The 18430-nt window shown below is 51.4% G+C and overlaps 1 protein-coding gene across 1 annotated transcript in view; it reads right to left on the minus strand.

Moving 5' to 3' along the window:
- RFTN1 (raftlin, lipid raft linker 1) overlaps nucleotides 1–18430 on the minus strand; it is a 210594-nt gene that overhangs the window by 45403 nt on the left and 146761 nt on the right. Inside the window, exons 5-6 of the mRNA XM_022561725.2 lie at nucleotides 17895–18243; nucleotides 9221–9424 (exon numbers count right to left, since the gene is read on the minus strand). Coding sequence (XP_022417433.2) covers nucleotides 9221–9424; nucleotides 17895–18243 — 553 coding nt within the window. The remainder of the gene's footprint in view (nucleotides 1–9220; nucleotides 9425–17894; nucleotides 18244–18430) is intronic.

Here is an 18430-nt window from a genome sequence, read left to right on the forward strand (position 1 = left end):
AGAAGGTGGCCATCTGCAAGTCAGGAAAGGAGGCCTCACCAGAAACCGAATTTGCCAACTCCCTGATCATGGACGTCCAGCCTCCTGATCTATGAGAAGATAAATGTCTATTGTTCAAGCCAACCAGTCTGTGGTGTTTTGTTATGGCAACAGACATAAAAATATGTTTAGTGATATAAAGGACAATTCACACAATAATGTGATCTTTTCTTCATCAGGAAGGAAAGGGAGACAAACACAGAAAGCCCCCTGAGTCACACTGGAGTTCAGGAACTGCCAGTGCTTTCCAGAAGTCACAAAAAGACAGACAGATGGAAACATATAGCAACCTTCAGCTTCTGTCTTCCAACAGACCTCACAAGCAAGTCAAAAAGCCGTCAGAATGAGAAAATTATTTGCAACAACAAAAATAAGCAATAAATAAATGGCTACGTTTAACACTCTTTATTGTATGTAAAAAGTTTCCAGGACTTCCCTGGTGGCGCAGTGGTTAAGAATCTGCCTGCCAATGCAGGGGACAAGGGTTCGAGCCCTGGTCTGGGAGGATCCCACATGCCGCGGAGCAACTAAGCCCGTGCGCCACAACTGCTGAGCCTGTGCTCTAGAGCCCACAAGCCACAACTACTGAGCCCGCATGCCACAACTACTGAAGCCCGCGTGCCTAGAGCCCGTGCTCCACAGCAAGAGAAGCCACCGCAATGAGAAGCCGTGCACCACAACGAAGAGTAGCCCCTGCTCGCCGCAACTAGAGAAAGCCCGTGCGCAGCAACGAAGACCCAACATGGCCATAAATAAATAAATAAATTAATTAATTAAAAAAAAAAAGCTTCCAGGGCTGAAGGGAATTTTAACTGCACAACCTTTCCAGAGAACAACTTAACAATGTCTCAAAAGACTGAAACACAAAAGTCCATCCTCTTTGACTCAGAAACCCTACCCCTTTCAGTCTATTCTGAGCACCCTGGCACCCACTATGTGCCAGGTACTCTTGTGATCACTGGTGACAAATGAAGACCCCGCCCCCATGGAGCTTCCCCTGCCCTGCAGGGGGAGAAAACATAATGTCCCAGGGTATAAATGCTATGAGAATATAAAGTGGGCTGCGGTGGGGTGGGGTGTTGCATGGAGGTAAAGGCAATGGCACGGCTGTTTCTGAAAGAAGTGCTCAGGGTAGGTCCCTCCACTTTGAGTAGAGATATGAACTAACTGCAAGCCAGGCATATGGATCTGTGGGGTTCGAGAGTTCAAGGTAGAGGACACAGCTTGAATAGAAATGAAGAGTGAATGAGGGGTCACCAAGAACCAGACAAGCAGCAGAATCATGAGAAGAAATTCAAGACTAAGACAATAGTGGGGATATAAGCCAACCAGGGGCTTATCCATGTGACTCGCTTGGCCAGTGGGATCTTAGCGGGTGTGACACAAGCAGGAGCTTGCAAAGCACTGGCGTGGTTGAACTTCATCTCACATCTGTGCCACCACTTTGAGAGCACATGCCCCAGCTAGCCTGTTGGAACAGAGCTGCCCCAGTGGAGCTTAGCCTAGATCAGCTGATCCATAGACCTGAGAGTGGGCCCAGCTGCCTCAAAGAAGTTGCTCCAGGCAACCTACAAATATGAGAGAATAAATTATTACTGTTTTAAGCCAGTGAGCTCTGGAGTGGTTTGTTACACAGCATCATCCTGGCAATATCTGACTGTTACAATGCCCAATTGAAACTTAAGAAATCTGAGACCAGTGTACTTCACTTAGCCTGGGGAATATTCCTGATTATTCCAGAATGATAGAGGGGCCTGACCAACTCAACAAACCACAGCTCTGAGGGGAATTCCTGGAGCACAGCAGCCTCATCCTGATATTCTTCCTACGGACAAGACAAAACTCCATTTCAAATAAGATCCCTGTGGGTTAATCAATACTATGCTCCATTTTTGTATTTGTTTCCTATACCGAGAGTCTGTTACCAATCAGCCTTGGCAAAAGTGCTAAGCTTGCCTCTCTCATCCGCTCTGCTAAAACGTTCCCCCCAAGTGTTTGTTCAATGTCCTCCTAAAAGACATTTTACTAAGGTGACCGAGGAAGGACAGAACTGCTCTCTGGCTGAACCACATTTAAATATTTTGGGCTCCAGGACAAGCACAGACCATAGTCCACCTCACTTATCAAGTTCTGGGTAACACAGGTCCAGCTGGAGCCCCTGCCACAGTAGGGATGCCCTACGGAACCCCTTTGAATAAAGCTTTCCCAAGTCCTGACCTGGTGATGCTTGGGACCAGAAGATATTCACTGATCCTTCGGTAGCACATGATCACAGCACACATTTCTTCAAGGCTTCTACAAAAGTATGTTATACCCAATTTCCAAAGTCTCTACCTACAGATCTCCTTACTGGTAAGACTCTAAGCCCTTTCAATGCGCCTACCACATGCTCTAAGTATTAGAGTGCTCAGCACGATATAGATAGAGTTGAGGTCCACCTGGGGAAGGAGACAGTGCAGCCCATCCAACTTTCTTTCCTACCCCCTGCCTGGCATCCCCTCCTTCGCTCCAAGTCACAAGCCTGGAAGGAGGGCTGTGTGGTCCAGGCTTGGGGGCGTGAAGCAGGAACAAGCCAGGTCCTTATTTACCATCCTCCTAACTCAGTCCTGCCTGCAGCGTCTCAGCCCGCTGCTCTGCTCTCCTGAATCCAGAGTGCCGATTCACCCACTTCACTACATAGCAAGTTCAGGATGGCTGTCAAAATTTGGTCATCTGTAACAGCAAAAAAGTCAATGAACCACAGACAGCAGACAGCTGGGCTTTTAAAGAACCCCTTGTTTTGACGGCCTCATCCACCACCCTTCTCTTCATCACCTTCCTGGCTCAGCCTCGCTGTAGTGTGCTCCGAGCTGGTATAAATAGGTCTCTCTCAGACTGCAGCTCCCCGTGCAAAAAGGTTAAATCATCCTCCATCTATGGAAAACATTCCGTTATCACCGCATTTTTTATTAAAGTAAAGATGCTTCCCTACTGTGCACAGAAAGCTATTTGCCCTGGCATTGTATAAATATTTGATGCCGGTCTTTTGGCAAAAGGACACCTTAACTTTCCAAGCTTATGCTTTACAAGAAGGATGTGAGAAAAGGAGATTTGCCCTATTAGCCCAAGAGGTAAATTCCATGAGAAAACTGCTCTTCCCCTGCAGCCTCTGGGACACGAAGACTCCATCTAGCAAGCTACCCTTCAGGCTCACCCTAGGTGCTGCACCTCTCCCAAGTCCAGCGTGAAATGCACACGCCATCGACATAAGGGGTCGATGCATGTGGTCCACTAGAAAGTGTTACTGTTCTCCTTTTACAAGCTAGGATGGTTTAAATGCCCACACTGGGGTCACTGGCATAACAGATGTCCTTGGCCCCCTGAAACCCCTTTTCCCCACCAGCATGGCACTCACGGCACCACCTTGGCTCCAGGAGTGGCCTGTACCAACTGCATAGCCATAATCGCCCGTGTTATAGGGACGCGCAGCCGCACGCAACCAATTGGACAATGGTGTGTGCAGCTCCCCCATCACCCCACAGCTAATCTGCTGACATTATCAAGAGTGGAGCAGGCCTGCTGCTTCTCTTGCTTCTGCAGCCCTCACTTCTGCTCTCGGCCTGCCTGCCTTCCTGCAGTCCCTGTTTGAAGCAGTGAATAAGTTACAGTTAGGGGTAGCCTGCAACTTCAGTGTCATTTATCAGAACAGATGACCAGATGGGGAGGAAACGCCCTGATTCTGTGCTTACCAGCTATGAGGACCTCTGCCAGGCACATTCATGGCTTCTCATTGAATGCCTACCCCCCGCCGCAAGTTCTGCAAGGTTATCATTCCCTCTAAGTGGTGAGAAGATGGAAGGAAGCTATAGGCGTGAAACCATTTGTCCACATTCAAGCGCATACAAGGGCCTATCTCAATCTGAAATGTAGTTTGTGTGACTCCAAAGCCTATGCTCTTTCAACAGGTGACAGATATTTTATTTTGCTACCACGAGGATGTGCCAGGGGCTGTGCTCCAGCCGGGGGATGAGCAGCCTAGGCGCCCAGCCTCATGGAGCAGGCGTGCTCTGACCACTAGGCTGCTCTCCCTGCCCTCGTGTTTTGTGGCATCTCAGTGGGGTTGCAGTGAGATGGCCTTACGGCTTCTGTTTGGGGCCAAATCCGTGCAGAGGCCACGCCTTCCTGCATGGGGCAAAGAGAGAACAAAAATATGTGTGTAAATGGATAAGCTGTATCTATCAACACAAGGGATAGCATACAGCAGTGAGAAAAAATGATCTGCAGTGACGTGTAAAAATGTGGATGAATCTCACAAGGAGAAGCCAAACGGAAAGAAGCCAAACAAGGGCAGACTCCACCCACATAAAGCTCACGCCCCACCTGTGACGCTTCCAGTCAGGACTGTGGTCGCCCTGGGGGAGAGGCATTGTGAGGTCGTGAGTGGGACTCTGATGGGGCTGGGATGCTCTGTTTCTTGATCTGGCGCTGTTTACATGGGTGTGCTCGCCTTGTGAAAACCCACTGAGCTGGACCCTTAGGATCTGTCTTGGTTTCTGTACGTGTGCAGGAAAAAATTTACTTAAAAGATGTGCCATGGATAGAAGAGAAGATGCATTTCATGGTGTAAGTGAAATTTACCCCTTATGTTATTCAGCGGCTCCTCTGAAATAGAAGCTACGCCTGCAACCACTAGGCCGACGTGCCTGGAGCCTGCGTTCGGACAAGGGAGTGGCCGTGAACTTCCTGCAACCTCATCCTCCCTTGCTCCCCCAGTCTGCAGGGGCCTGGGGATGCACACGCCAACACCAGCTCCCCCCAGCACTATGCATTAGTGCAGCATCCGGAAACCTTTATTGGTCGCCTCCTGTATACAGTGGACGGTGGACAGACACTGGGACGCTAAGAAGCATAGGAAGCAGGCCCTTGCCCAAGGGCCTGCAAACATGTCTGCCTAAAATATGTGTCCCTATGTGTATTTTATTTAAAATACGTACATGATTTTTACCTATGTATTTTGCAAATACAAGGCAATCTGGTTTATGTCAGGCATCAAAAATGTGGTGTGAATACCAAATGTTATTTGGATTGACGTGAAGCTGGGGCATCAGAGAGAGTCTTCAGGAAAACCTAATCTTTAAAGAGGTAGGAAAGGAGAAACTCCTAGGTACAATGTGTCTCCTGATGTGACACAGCTCGTCAAACACAACAGCATCTGGAATGTATCCTAGACCTAAGGGCTTAATTTATCGAGGCCTTAGAACTAAATTCCAGTTTATAGGAAACAGAGGCTGGAGAAACAAGATAACATTAGGAGGCCCTGGCCAGACAAATCCAGAACACAGGGCATTCTAAGAGGCTAATAGGTTTATTTCAAGCAGTCAGGGTCATGAAGAACGACTCTTCCAGGTACAGGAGCAGTAAGGACGTGGTCACCATATGCAGTGCCTGTTGCTGGACTGGATTCTGGTTTGCGCTACTTGCTGCAAAGGACATTTCGGAAACAGTGGAAGACCTGTGAACGTGGGCTGAATAGAGATGATGCTGCCAGAGGTGGAAGGACTGCCCGGCTAGGAGAGGGTGAGGGTGGGGCGAGGGGAGGGGGAGGGCCAGGGGGCAGGGAGAGGGAGGGGGAGGGCTAGGACAGGGCCAAGGGCAAGGTCAAGGGCAGAGCAAGGTGGGGAAAGGAGCAGGGGGCAAAGGGTAGACCAAGAGGGATGCAGAGCAAGGACGGAGCCAGGGGTACAAGGGGGGTGAGAGCAGGGCAAAGACAGCTGGTGGTGGCCAGTGATGGCAGCAGGGACTCTGCAGGCCTGGAAACCCTTGGTGGGAAAACAAGCTTCAGAAGGTGGGCAGCCAGCTCCGCCTCGCCCTTACCCCAGACTCGTGGTACCCACCCAAGTCCTCAGCGGCAGCCGGCTCAGCAGAGGGTCTCCCTGCCCGGCCTTTCCCACCCTTGGGAAGCATAGATTCTGGCTTTCGTCTCACTGGCTGCAGTGTTTCCGTACGTCCATCCATCCTGCTGTCTGAGCATCCCCTGGGCTCATCCACGCTGCTGGCTGCCACCAGGTCCTGCTACTTCCCTAAGGGTGACTTTCAGCTCTCCCCTCCCCAGGGGTCCAGCCGGGGGCCTCAACCTATTTTCAAACCTCAAACCTCTTTTCTCTCCTCGAGTCCCTTTTCCCCACCCACACCCTTCTTTCTTCCAACCACTTTCTTGCCACTTAGCAGCTGGGCACCGTGGCAATGACTTCAGTGCTCTGTGTCTCGGTCTCCACAGACGTAACGACAGTACCCACCCCACTCAGCCATGGGGATCAGAGGAGTTGCTGTGTGAGCTGCTTGGCCGAGGACCAGCACACAGGAGCCGCTAGGGGCGTGTTCCCATCATTCTGCTGCCCTTTCACCTATGCCTGAAGTTTACCAGACCCCAAGGCCACAGCCTCCCCAGCCCAGGACACCTGGGCATTTCTCAGGAGGGACACCCAGGAGGCCACGAGCAGAAGCCCAACTCGAGGATGGTACAAGCCTTTCCACGTCCTGGGAGGTAAAGACTCAAAAACAGAAGATGGAGTCTTTACTGGATTATTCGGGCTAAACATCACCTTGCTTATGGGACAAAGTTCTCATGCATTTTATGACCCTGTGGAAAATATTCTGAAGCACAAATGTCTAGTTAAGAAGGCTGATGCTTTTCCAGATGGCAAACAGCTTAAAGATGTGCTCCTAGCTCTGCCAGGTTTATTTGTAAGGACACTAATTAACCTACTAGAAATAGGTTCTTTTTATAATGATGATTAGCTTGCTTTTTTTTTTTTTTTTTATTAATTCTGGGAAAAGAACATATGCATGTTTCCTCCCTGCCAACGGAAAGCCTGGGCTTTCCTAGAGCAGAAACGCGCTAACCCAGTAAGCCCTTCTCCCAGGTCACACACTCCCTCCTATCAGAAACGTCAGGGTGAAATCGCATTTGAATTTTGAGTGGGTTCAGATGCACTTTGTTCTGAGGATTTTGCAGCCGTCACCGGGACAGGGATGTGCAGCCATGGGGCAGCCCGACGTGTGGGCAGCCCTGCTGTGGAGATGTCACAGGCTTAGCGCAGGCTGCTCGGCTGCACTTGCCAGGGAAAATTTCATGTTCTGTCTTCAAGGCAGGAAGGCTGGATTTCATGCAGCTAAAGCCAAGGGAGGATATAACAGCATTTCCAACACTCCAGTCAAATCTGAAGCAAGACTGTATACATTATCTGTGTTTTTGGACTCAAGGTTGGAGAACGGGATTGGGGGAGGAGTGGAGGTGGTAACGGAGCCTTGGTTGCCAAAGGCAGAATGGCTAGACAGACAACGAACGGCAGCGTGAACTTTCAAGTTCAAGGTGTCCTCTCTTGGGGCTCAGCTAGCCTCTGACACGCGCAGGCAAGAGAGAAAACTTCCCCTTTGAAACCCCAGTTCTCCCAAGGTGGGGACATGACCCGTGGCTGCCTCGGTGGCTGCCATGTCCAGCGCCTCCCTACCTATCTTTAAGATGTTAGTGCAACTAACATCAGTTTCCCAGGGAGATATGCACAGTCACAGGGAGGCCCTCTGGGCCCAAGAGGAGATAAAAGGAGCTGTTGTTGTCACACTCGAAGACGGGCAATGGGGTGTCCCTGCAGGAAGCAGGGGGTGGAGGGTTCCTTCCTGGCCCCCCCTAATGCTAATGACGAGGGCTGTAAACATCTGGCCCTAGCACACACCCTGGTGTTGGACGGCGCATCTTCAATAGGCCGGGACGACCCCTGGCTTCCAAGAACTCTGCAGGCACCCAGGGAAAGCCTCCTGGAGCAGAGGGAGTTTACTGACCTTGCCGCCAGGGAATGGAACTGACTCTTCCTTAGTTGTATTAATGAAAATATACTCTAGAACTGCACTGTCCAATACACTAGCTATGAGCTGTACGTGGGTATTGATATTTAAATTAATGAAAATTAAATAAAATAAAAATTAAGTTCCTCAGTCATACTTACCACATCTCCAGTGGTCAGTGGCCACCGATGGCTGGTGGCTACCATACTGGACAGCACACATACAGAATAGCCCCGTCGACACAGCGAGTTCTACGAGACCACCCGTCACCTTTCTAATGTCCTTCACCCATCCACAAATAGTCGCGGCCCACGATACCGTACAATGCCTGCTACTACTATATGAACATACTAACATTAGATATTGCTACTAAGATAGGGACAAGGGACTTGCACTGTACAATGTTCTAAGGTTTTGGATGATTGCACGTATGTACATTCAGAATTAAGACTGATGTCTCTTCCAAGGATGCTTGTTAGCATCTCAAGGGTCGCAAGTAATATAGCATCCAAACTCTGTTCCTGACGCTGCTAATTTTTAGAGAGAAAACTGCTCAACGACCAAGACGCAGGGCTGTCAGTGCCCCCTGCCACGTTTTGCTGGGATCATCGGATTTGGTGTTACTTTACGTTTCATTTACTTCCGGATCCTGCTGGCTGGCAGCCCTCAGCATGCACACATGCTGGCAGGTTGGCCCTACTCCCCAAATTGTCTCCCGGTTTCGATGCCCCTAGCAACTCAACTTGCCTTCGTGTTAACTTGAAAACCCTTTCTTTGCCTGTGACACGTCTCCTCACTTTGGGCAAACTTTCTCTCTGCCTTAGAAAAGCTGACACCAATAGCGCTACCCATGCAGCAACCCCCCAGAGGGAACCCATTACTGGCAGGGCCACTGGGTGCCGAGAGACCCAGGAGCAGTGTGTATCCCCATGGAGCTTACAGAAACCAATTCACTTCTCTGCAGTTAATTCCAAGATGCTGCTATGGTTGCTTCAAACTGTAATGGTGTCTACAAACAATTTGTACTTTTGGAGTGGCATGATCCTGGGGGGTAATTAACAAACCCTGGGAAAACCTTTTGAAAAGGTTTTAAAAGCAACCTAGATCGAGGCCACCATCATCAATGAAACAGAATTGCTCCCCCTTCTCTGTCATGTTAGAATAGACCTGGCTGACTCCTGCAGGGGTCGGCAGAACATGGCTGGTGAGCTTTATGGAAGATTCCTCTAGATGTATTCATCAGAAATCAGACGCAGCATGCTGACCCGCCACAGAGCTTTCTGAATAGGGCAGGCTCTGAGGAAGAGGAAGCGGCAGAGTTCAGAAGGGCCCCCCGAGGGGTGGGCTGTGCCTTCCCTACCGTTGACCAAGCCGAGGGAGAAGACCGAGTTCACCAGGACGCCGCCCTTCCGGAAGTGGTCGCTCATGTGCTCCAGCCAATTGGCATCCAAACTGCTCACCGTCTGGCCATTCCTGGACACCCGGAGGGGAATGGTGACAGGATAGTATTGCCGGCACTTCTGATGGCTCTTCGGTTTGTTGAAAAGGGCGAAAATCTCCATTTCTGTTGGGATTTGTAAAGAGAGTAGGGAGAGGAGAGGTCAGATGGGGACATACTGCCTCACTGGGCCTGACGGGATCTCTCAGGAGCCTGAAGAAGCCATATCAAAGGCCAAAGTTCTGTTAGGTTGCACTGTTACCTAATAATAAAACCTGATTCCGGAGACTTCCCTGGTGGTCCAGTGGTTAAGACTCCGTTCATCCACTGCAGGGGGCGCGGGTTTGACCCCTGGCCGGGGAACTAGGATCCCACGTGCCACATGGTATGGCCAAAAAGAATTTCTTTTAATTTAAAAAAACAACCCAAAATCCCCCTAATTCTAAGCAGTAAGTTAGGGTGCCTTAAAAGTGACATGGACCTCAAAGGTTGAGTCCTAAGGTGACTGCCAACAAAAATGTGGCACTTGTCATCTGCCTCTACAAGGCTGAGGTCACTAGTCACTGCAGCCAGCGACCTCAACACACCCTGAAAGGCGTTCAGGGTGGAGATCAGGAAGGAAGCCCTCTGTGCTCTGAGAAAAACTGGCAGATCAAGCCCTTAGATAGTCAGATATTTTCAGGAGAAGACATTATGAGCCCAATTCTTGCATCTCCTCCTATCTAGAAAAGCACTAAAATCATTAACAGTGACACCTGCTCTCGTGACTAGCAGCCAACCTCTGCCAACATGTGTGCTCCACTGCATGTCCCCCTTCACTAAAATCATGTCTAACACTGACCTTCTCCCCACCTCTCTGGAGCAGTTTCTCAGAACTATCTGAAACGCTGTCTCCCAGGCTAGAGTCCTCATTTTGCCCCAAATAAAACGAACTAGCAACTCTCACGTTGTGCATTTTTTAGTCGACAGGACTTAGGTTTTGAATCAGGTTTTGAATCTGGCATATAGCTGTTAGCTGGGATTCATTTGTACGGTTAGGTGTTTGAGAGAAGGACACAGTAGACGTTTCTAGAAATTCATACAAAGGTGTGTTTTAGAAGAAAAAGCAGACATATTTTGGGGCGAGAGCTGGTCTTAAAAAAAAAAAAAAGTAAATGCACAGAGGCACATAAAGACAAAAATACTGCTGTAATTCCTGGAACCTTGTACATCCCTGAACTGACTATTTATAAACCGCAGTGGTGTTTCCTGGGGCCAGACCCATAATACTTAATCAAGTACATCAAAAATACATCATTGATACGTAAAAATAAATACATTCCAGTAAATGCAGGTTCCTGCCTGGAGTGGTAGGTCGCTCAAACAGCCAAGCAGGCCCTGAGTGAGGCTCTGCTTCCCGTGCCTTCATTTATAGCTCAGTTCTTTAAAAATCAATACTCACTACACCCGGCAGCTGACCCTCGCCTCCTGCGACACACGGTACTGGCCATGAGTGAGCAGTGTCAGCCTCCGGAAGCAAATACCTGGAATTTCAATCGAAGTCTGGAGGTCTATTTTTGCGTTACTCATTCAGTCAAGCAATCAGAGTTCACCCAGCTTAAAAAGCTTTGCTTACATGGGTTAGTCAGGAATATGCTTTGGTTTCCAAAAATATCTATTTGGATAATAAGAAAGTCCCCACCCTTCTTCCGAAGAAATATTTTAAAGGTCATAAACAATGGTTGACATTAGCAAAAAGGACAAAGGACATCCACGCTCCTTGCAGGAGATACCTCGCCTAGACTCACATTCTGGGACACTGCATCCCATATTTCGGTATTTCACAATTTTTCCAGTATCCGAGTACATTACTTTTTAAAACAAACTCACTCTGCTTTATCTAAATAAGTGCACTTAAACAGGAAACCCTGCTTCATGACCATAAGGGAAAACACTACCGTTTGCCGTAAACAGGAGTGAAAGATGAGGCATGTTCACACCAAGAATGTCCATCCACGTAGCACCTCAAATTATCTCACAGGGTGACTGTATTCTGGGACAAAGGAAGGCTTTGCACAGCCCCAACTGAGCAAGCGCCAGCAGAGACCTCTGCGGAGCATTGCTGGGCCACAGACTTTGTCGTCAGCAATGGTGAAGCCGACAGGGAGGCCTTTTCAAGCTATCCATGGGGTAGAGCCAGTTAGGAAGGAGGGGTCCCCATCTTCACAAATGGCCACCTGGATCTTCAACAACCACCGCTGGCCTGTTCATCATCCCCAGCCCAAATTACCTTTCTGGGTCCGCTTACCTGACTCAGGAAGCCATCTACAATCCAGCCTGTAAGTGCTTTCGCAGGAGAAATTAGGTCTTGGTATATGGAGCTAGCAATCCCTAGACTATTTCGTGACTTTCAGATACACACTTTAGGAATGGGGTCATGCAGACAGCACAGAAGGTTTGTAAAGGAGGGAAATCAAGCAATGGATTAGAGCTGGGGGGGTGGGGGTGGGACAGGAAGTGATTGGGTGTTCTCCAGTCCAAGGTGCCAGTGGTTCAAATAAGACCTGCAGCTACTAAAGGCAAAAGAGGGTAAGTCATGCTTTAGCGAGTCCTTGACTGCATTTCAATTGCTTCAAAATCAGACCCTGTAAGCTTTTGGGTGCAAGTCGTTCATTTGGGAAGTAATCCCAGGAAACAGAGTGAGAGAGCAGGGACGAGAAACAGAGAAGAGCTGAAAGCCAAGGAAGGCTGCATTGATGAGCGGGTTACTGTCACGGCACCTGGGGACCTGACACACCATATACGCACACCCCATATTGCTCTATGAGGGGCAAGGAAGCCGGGCATTTGTCCTCAGGGATGGAGGCCACTCCTGAGGCGTTCATTCCCTGGGACATCTGCCCAGGCAGAGGCTAGGAAAGCTGTCCTCAGGTGACCCCAAGGTGGGCCAGAGCACCAGTCCCCATGGTCTGCTACGGTCAAGCACAAATGCATACGAATTATCAACAAAGAGAAAAAGAAATCACAGCCTCTGCACGGGAGGATGAGTGGGGAACTGAGAAGTGGCCCAAGTCCAAAACTACATGACAACACTTGATCACACAGAAGGATCCCCAGTCACATGGCAAGACAAAACCACAACTTTCCCACACGCATGATGAAACAGAACAAGGGAAGGCAGAAGGAGAAGAAGCATGCTTGGGGGCGGGGCAGGGCAGGGGGAGACAGAGCGGGGAGACAAAGGTGGATGGTGGGGTGCCGACAGCGCCCCTTGCTTTCCGTCTGGATCCTCCCCAGGGAGGAGGACCAAAGCCAGAGCCAGAAATAAATTTTTCAGGAAGGAAAAGGAAAGGCTGTTGGACTCGAGAGCCTCCAAAGCATGAGCAGCAATGAAATATTGGAAGAAACCTGCTTCCAGATGCCCAAGCCTTCAGTAAACTCCTCTGTCCCGCTGCCTCCTTGGCCACAATCGTCTTTCTACTCACATGGAAACCAGCCAAGAAAAACTGTCCCCAAACGATGCCCTTTGATGTTTTAATATTCTGACTCTCCAATACATATCCTCACAGGAGCAGTCATCAGGGATTCCAAAAAGAAGACCAAATTTGTTTACATTTTCTTAGCTGCTCTGTGACTCTGCCATGACCCCAGCTGGAAGATTTTTCCAGACATGGGACAGAAAGTCCCAAAGGAGGGGGAAGGCATTGTTTCTGAGAATGGCCACAGGACTGGCCTGGCAGGGCACCCAAGGAGCTTCGAGACTGTTCTGTCTTGCACTTCTATTTCTGTCTCGTTGTCTTGCTGTGTTCCCCTGACATGGGGTGGGGGGGGGCGCGGGGGGCTTGCCTTGTGTCATTTAGATCCTTTGTGTCCAGAAAAGGTGGTAGTCCAGAAGACATGGCAGGTGCCACACCTGTGTCTGCTGGATTGACCTGAGCCAGACAAGGGCAAGGAGCTAGGTGGACAGGGGGAGGAGGGCACGTGAGCCTGGAGGCGGGGCCAGCTGGGCGCTGCCGGCCTGCCAGCCAGGTCCGCTCAGGCCTTGCCAAGCTCCTCGGGAGCAAGGAGGAAGAAGGTAGACGCCCAGTTCTGAGGCAGGTGCCAGGAAGTAGGGACTTAGGCACAGGACGGAAGCCTGCAGTCTGTCTGCAGCTGCAGCCCCAGAGCGGTGGTAACTTGCAGGTAGCAGGTGGGTCCTGGCATCCCAGGGGACCTCCAGGCTGCAGGAAAGAAAGGGTTCAGAGTCTGGCTGAAAGCATGGGGCTCCCAGGGCCAGAGTGGGAGAAGGAGGCTGGCAAGTTGGAAGGGACAAGTGGGCGTCAGACTTGGCCTGGGAGCCGGGCTGGGTGGGACCTCGGGTCTGCTGAGGTCACGGCAGGGAAGCTAAGGTGAAAGGTGTCATTGCGAAGGCGAGGCTGTGGCTGTCTCTGGAGGAAGAGAGGGCAGAAGGGCCTCAGGCCCGGCCAGATCCCTGCATCTGGGAGGAGGCTGCTTCAGGCACCTCTGGGCCTGGGGGAGGCCTGCTTGCCAGGCCAAGTGTGGGGCCCGCTGTCTGCACAGCAATCCACGGGGCCCACTTGTAAGGATGTCAGCGGCCCACAGGATGGGAATGTATTAATGAGGGCCATCACCACCGCCATCATCTCACATGACTCCAGCCTCCACGGGGGAACGGTGTCCCTTCTATGCCCAGAAGCCTTAAGTGGTTCCCCCAGAATCACAATCTGGTAAGTGGCAAATCCAAGACTCTTCCAAACCCCCAATGCTGGGCTGTGTCCCAAATCTAACACAAGGCTAATTTCATCGGCACATGGAAAGCGGGAGCTGACAATGACGATGTGCATGTGTGTGTGGGAGGGGGGGTGGGGAGGTGTTCAATAGCTATTTGTTAATGGACTGAGTGAAAGGCCAGGAAGATGGTGGCAGATTGGGGGTGGGCCCCCCAGCACAGAAATGCATGGAGAACGTGGCATGGGAACGCGGTCCTGTCCTTCCCAGGTGCTCTGCGTTTCACCAGGAGGCTGGGGCAAGCTAGATGTGAGAAGGGAAGCAGCCTGCAGCAAGGCTCAGGTAATGTCTGCACGGCCTGACCTCAAACCTACAGGAAATTCCCTAGGACGAGCAGGAAGAAACCCAGGTGGGCATGGGGAGCAGAACCCCTGGACCAGAGCGGTCCCTGCAGCCCGTGGCGAGGGGGAGGGGCAGCCTGCCCTGTTTCCAGATGAGAGCTCCCTGGCAGCCCTCCTGAGCAGCCTCTGCCGCACCAGCTCCCCCAGGCTCCTATAAAGGAAACAAATTAAAGGAGGAAAGGGAGGGGGAAGGAGGGAGGCTCCCTCTGGATTTTTTTTAATTGTCTTGCTGTGATTGCCTATTTAAGCCCACCTGGCAGAGAGAGGAGTAAAAACACTTCACCGTCCTTAGGGGGCCCTGAGAGAAAGGGAGGTGAAAGCTGAGTGAGCAGCGGGGAGAGGGCATTGGGGATGGGGTGGGTGATGGTGCATGGACTTCCCAGGGAAGGAAAGACTTCCCCGGAAAACGATTAGGAGAGAAGCTGGGGTCAGTTGAGGGCTGTGAATGGGGACAGGGTCCCTGGACAGCCGGCCGGCCTTCTGGGAGGCTGAAACTATGGTTGCTCAACTAATGCTCAGACCAGGAGATAACATTTAACTCTATGAGGGCACGCAGGCGACTGTCCTTATCTGTGATACGGGTGTAACAATAGCATCTTCTGTCACAAAGCTGTTGTGAAGCATAGTCAAGACACACAGGGAGAGCTCAGAACAGTTCACTCAGAGGGCTGTCACCGTGATGACTGTCCATCCCCTGCAAGGCCACGCCTGTGCACTCGTAACCCCTGTGTGTTCACTGACTGATGGAAAAGACCCAAAGATTCATTTATTCCACCAAAAGAGAAATAAAGGGTAACAGTGAGACCCGTGGCCTCCTGCGCAGAGAGATCAGTGCCAGGCTCATGAGCAGACAACAGACACACACAGCTGCCTACCGAGCAAATCTGGGGGGGTGGGTGGCACTATAAGCCCCTCACAGCTGGAGTTTTCATGCTCTGTTAGGCTGACCACTTCCAGACACACCCTAACCTGCTATTCCTCAGCAGGAACTGATTTTCTCATAGAGAACAGGGACTTGAGGAAATGAGATGCAGGCCAAGACACTTGGGGTATCACGGGGGGCGGGGGTGGTCTCTGTGTGCCCAGCGATCGGGGGGAGTGTCTGAGTGATCGAGGGAACAGTCACAGGTCAGCAGGAGGGACCTGGGGCGGAGGGTCCCAGGACAAGCCTCCCCAGTTAACTCAACCCCAGGAGGCAGGACGTCTGGAAGGAATCTTGGAGAAAAGTGGATTCTGGAACAAGGAATATCTGAAAACTCCTGAGGGGACCCTCAGTATCAAGAGCCCCCTTTCTCCAAGGCAGGGTTCTGTGCAGAGGTGGGGGCAATGGTCAGGACGACGGAGCCTGTAACCCAGTCGTAAGAACCGCCACTTAGGAGTGCTTTAAATGCATCTCTCCTTTCACTTTTCTACAAGAAACTTTTTTTTTTTTTGCGGTACGCGGGCCTCTCACTGTTGTGGCCTCTCCCGTTGCGGAGCACAGGCTCCGGACGCGCAGGCTCAGCGGCCATGGCTCACGGGCCCAGCCGCTCCGCGGCATGTGGGATCTTCCCGGACCGGGGCACGAACGCGTGTCCCCCGCATCGGCAGGCAGACCCTCAACCACTGCGCCACCAGGGAAGCCCAAGAAACTTTTTTTTTTAATCCCTATTTTACAGGGCAAGGAGCTGAGGCACAGGAGGGTATCTTGCTCGAGAGGTGTGGTTCTTAAGCCCGGTGCTCCCTGCCCTCTCTCCTGGGGCCTGTGATGCCCTGATCCTTCAACCTCCCAGGGCCTGAGATGGTACAACAGAGGGGCTCCAAGGAGGCCAGTCCTCCTTCTTGGGATTCAGCCCAACAGCCATGCAGAAATGGGGGATTCTGAAATAAGACTGGGATGTTCCTTGGGAGGCACCCACGGGATCCAAACGTGCTCTCAGCTACTCTGTGGGAGCAGAGGTCCCCCAAATGAGCCTCTACTTCAGCACATATTTAAGAAGGATCAAGGCTTTCATGAAACGGTCCTATTCTGTCCCAGAACTGAGGCTGCTCCCAACTCCCCCTCCAAGGTCAACTTTGCAAACAAGCCCCAGAATTAACCAGCCCACAGTTTTCTTTCCAGGAACTACTGACATAACAAGAAAAACGATTTCAGCCTCTTTTCTTCTCTGGCCGCACCGCGCGGCCTGCGGGATCTCAGTTCCCAGACCAGGGATCGAACCCGCACCCCCTGGAGCGGAAGCGTGGAGTCTTAACCACTGGACAGCCAGGGAGCCCCTCACCCTCTTTTCTATTCTCAAAGTATAAATGGTTCCTCGTCATTTCTAAGAGGCTAACTTCAAGTATTAGTACGTAAATAGTAACATTAACCAGGGAGATGATCCAGGAAGGCCTAAAGAGAAAGGCTTCGTAAGACCTGTGGCCGCCTCCTGTCAGTCTTGTCACTTGTCACCTCCCAAAGGCTAGAAGAGGCCACACACCTCATACGAGGGCCTGGCTCTCAGGAAATGGCTCAAGGCTAGATTTCCTGGAGAAGGAAGATGAAAGGGAATCACGGGGAAATGAAGAGAAACTTAGCTCCCTGTAGACTGAGGGCCTCAGTAAACCTTGTTCGTCTGTCTGAGTACCACACAGGAAAGACCAGGCAGAGAGCGGGCCTGGGCTCACACATCAGATCTATTTCCAGCCTGGGCAACAGATGGACTCTCTGAACCTCAGTTTACTCAGCTGTAAAATGGGCAATGATGCAAGAGCTCACCCACATCATAGGAAAAATGAAGAGATAGTTATAGGAAAGCTTGCTGGCCCAGCGCCCGGTCCACAGGAAGTATTAATAAACGTTGGCTATTATCATCCTTGTTGTGTCGCTAGTTGAAATCCCCAACCTAAAGGGCGTGCTCCGACGGCCGTTACAATGTGATTCAGCGGAGTCGCTTACTGGTGGCCTCTCCTTGGCAGTGTTCTTTCCACGGTGCTCATCTGTCAACTATACAACTCCCTGAGATCTGGCTGTTTACAGCTGGGTGAGCTGAATCACCAGCTTCCTGCACAATTTGTCCTCAGCTGGCTTTCTTGATTTCCTTCTTCGGGCAGATATTCAAAACAAGGGGTCCAAAAGTGGAGGCTGCTTTCTGCACTGGTGCCCAGCAAAGTTCACACTTCCTGTGTTCACACGGGGTAATTCAGGGGCAGTGCAAGAGCGTGCGGGAGAAACGACCTCCCGTTCTAGAATCTACTTCACACGTGACCATTTGGAGCAACTACGAGTCAACGTCATGTGGTTCTGCCCCCCTGCCCCACCCCCGCTTCCCCTCCACACCCCTGGAAGTCACAGCTTCAGGCAGGAAACAGTCAGGAGGCCCAGAAAACAGCTTGACAGTTTCTCCTGTTTGATGGGCCGCTCCCTCTACACTCCAGTTCCATTCGTTTTCCTAAAATGCCAAGGGGATTACTGAGAAGCTAGCAGCCTCTCTCTCAGCGGGTCAGAGTCCCAGCACTGACATACTTACTTCCCGAGAGTGGCTCTCCATGCCCTTCCAGTGGGTCCCCATCCGGTCCATCCAGAGTCTCGCTCACCCCGCATGGAGGGGATTCTGTGCCAACCCCGGCTCCCGAGGGCGAGCCGGGCTGCTGGGTGGTGGGCGCCTCCCCTCTCGGGCCCTGGCCGGGCTCTGGGCTTCTGTCCATCCCCACCGGAGCGTCGGCAGCCCCCAGGTTCTCTGTAGCCACACACCTGCCAGGCTCCTCTGTCGCATCCCGGGCATCCGCTGGGGGGCTGCCACCTGCCGAGTGCCCAGGGCAGTGGTACTGAGGTATGACCCCGACAAATTTCAGGCCCCGGCTCGCAGCCTCCTGGATCTGTGAGGCAAACAGGACGAAGGGAAACAAGTGAATGGGATGTTCTAGCAAAGGGGCAACGAAATACCTCAGGGAGGCCTTGGGGACATTTCTGTTTGAACATGAAGTCTCTTGAGCTGGCAAAGGTTCCGTGTCTTCAAGGCAGCGCCCACACCCCAACCCTGGCCCAACTGGGGACAGAGAGTGT

This window comes from Delphinapterus leucas, chromosome 4 (genome assembly GCF_059928025.1).
Source record: "Delphinapterus leucas isolate spDelLeu-1000000601 "Yukka" chromosome 4, BTC_Dleu_Yukka2, whole genome shotgun sequence".
Classification (NCBI taxonomy): Eukaryota; Metazoa; Chordata; class Mammalia; order Artiodactyla; family Monodontidae; genus Delphinapterus; species Delphinapterus leucas.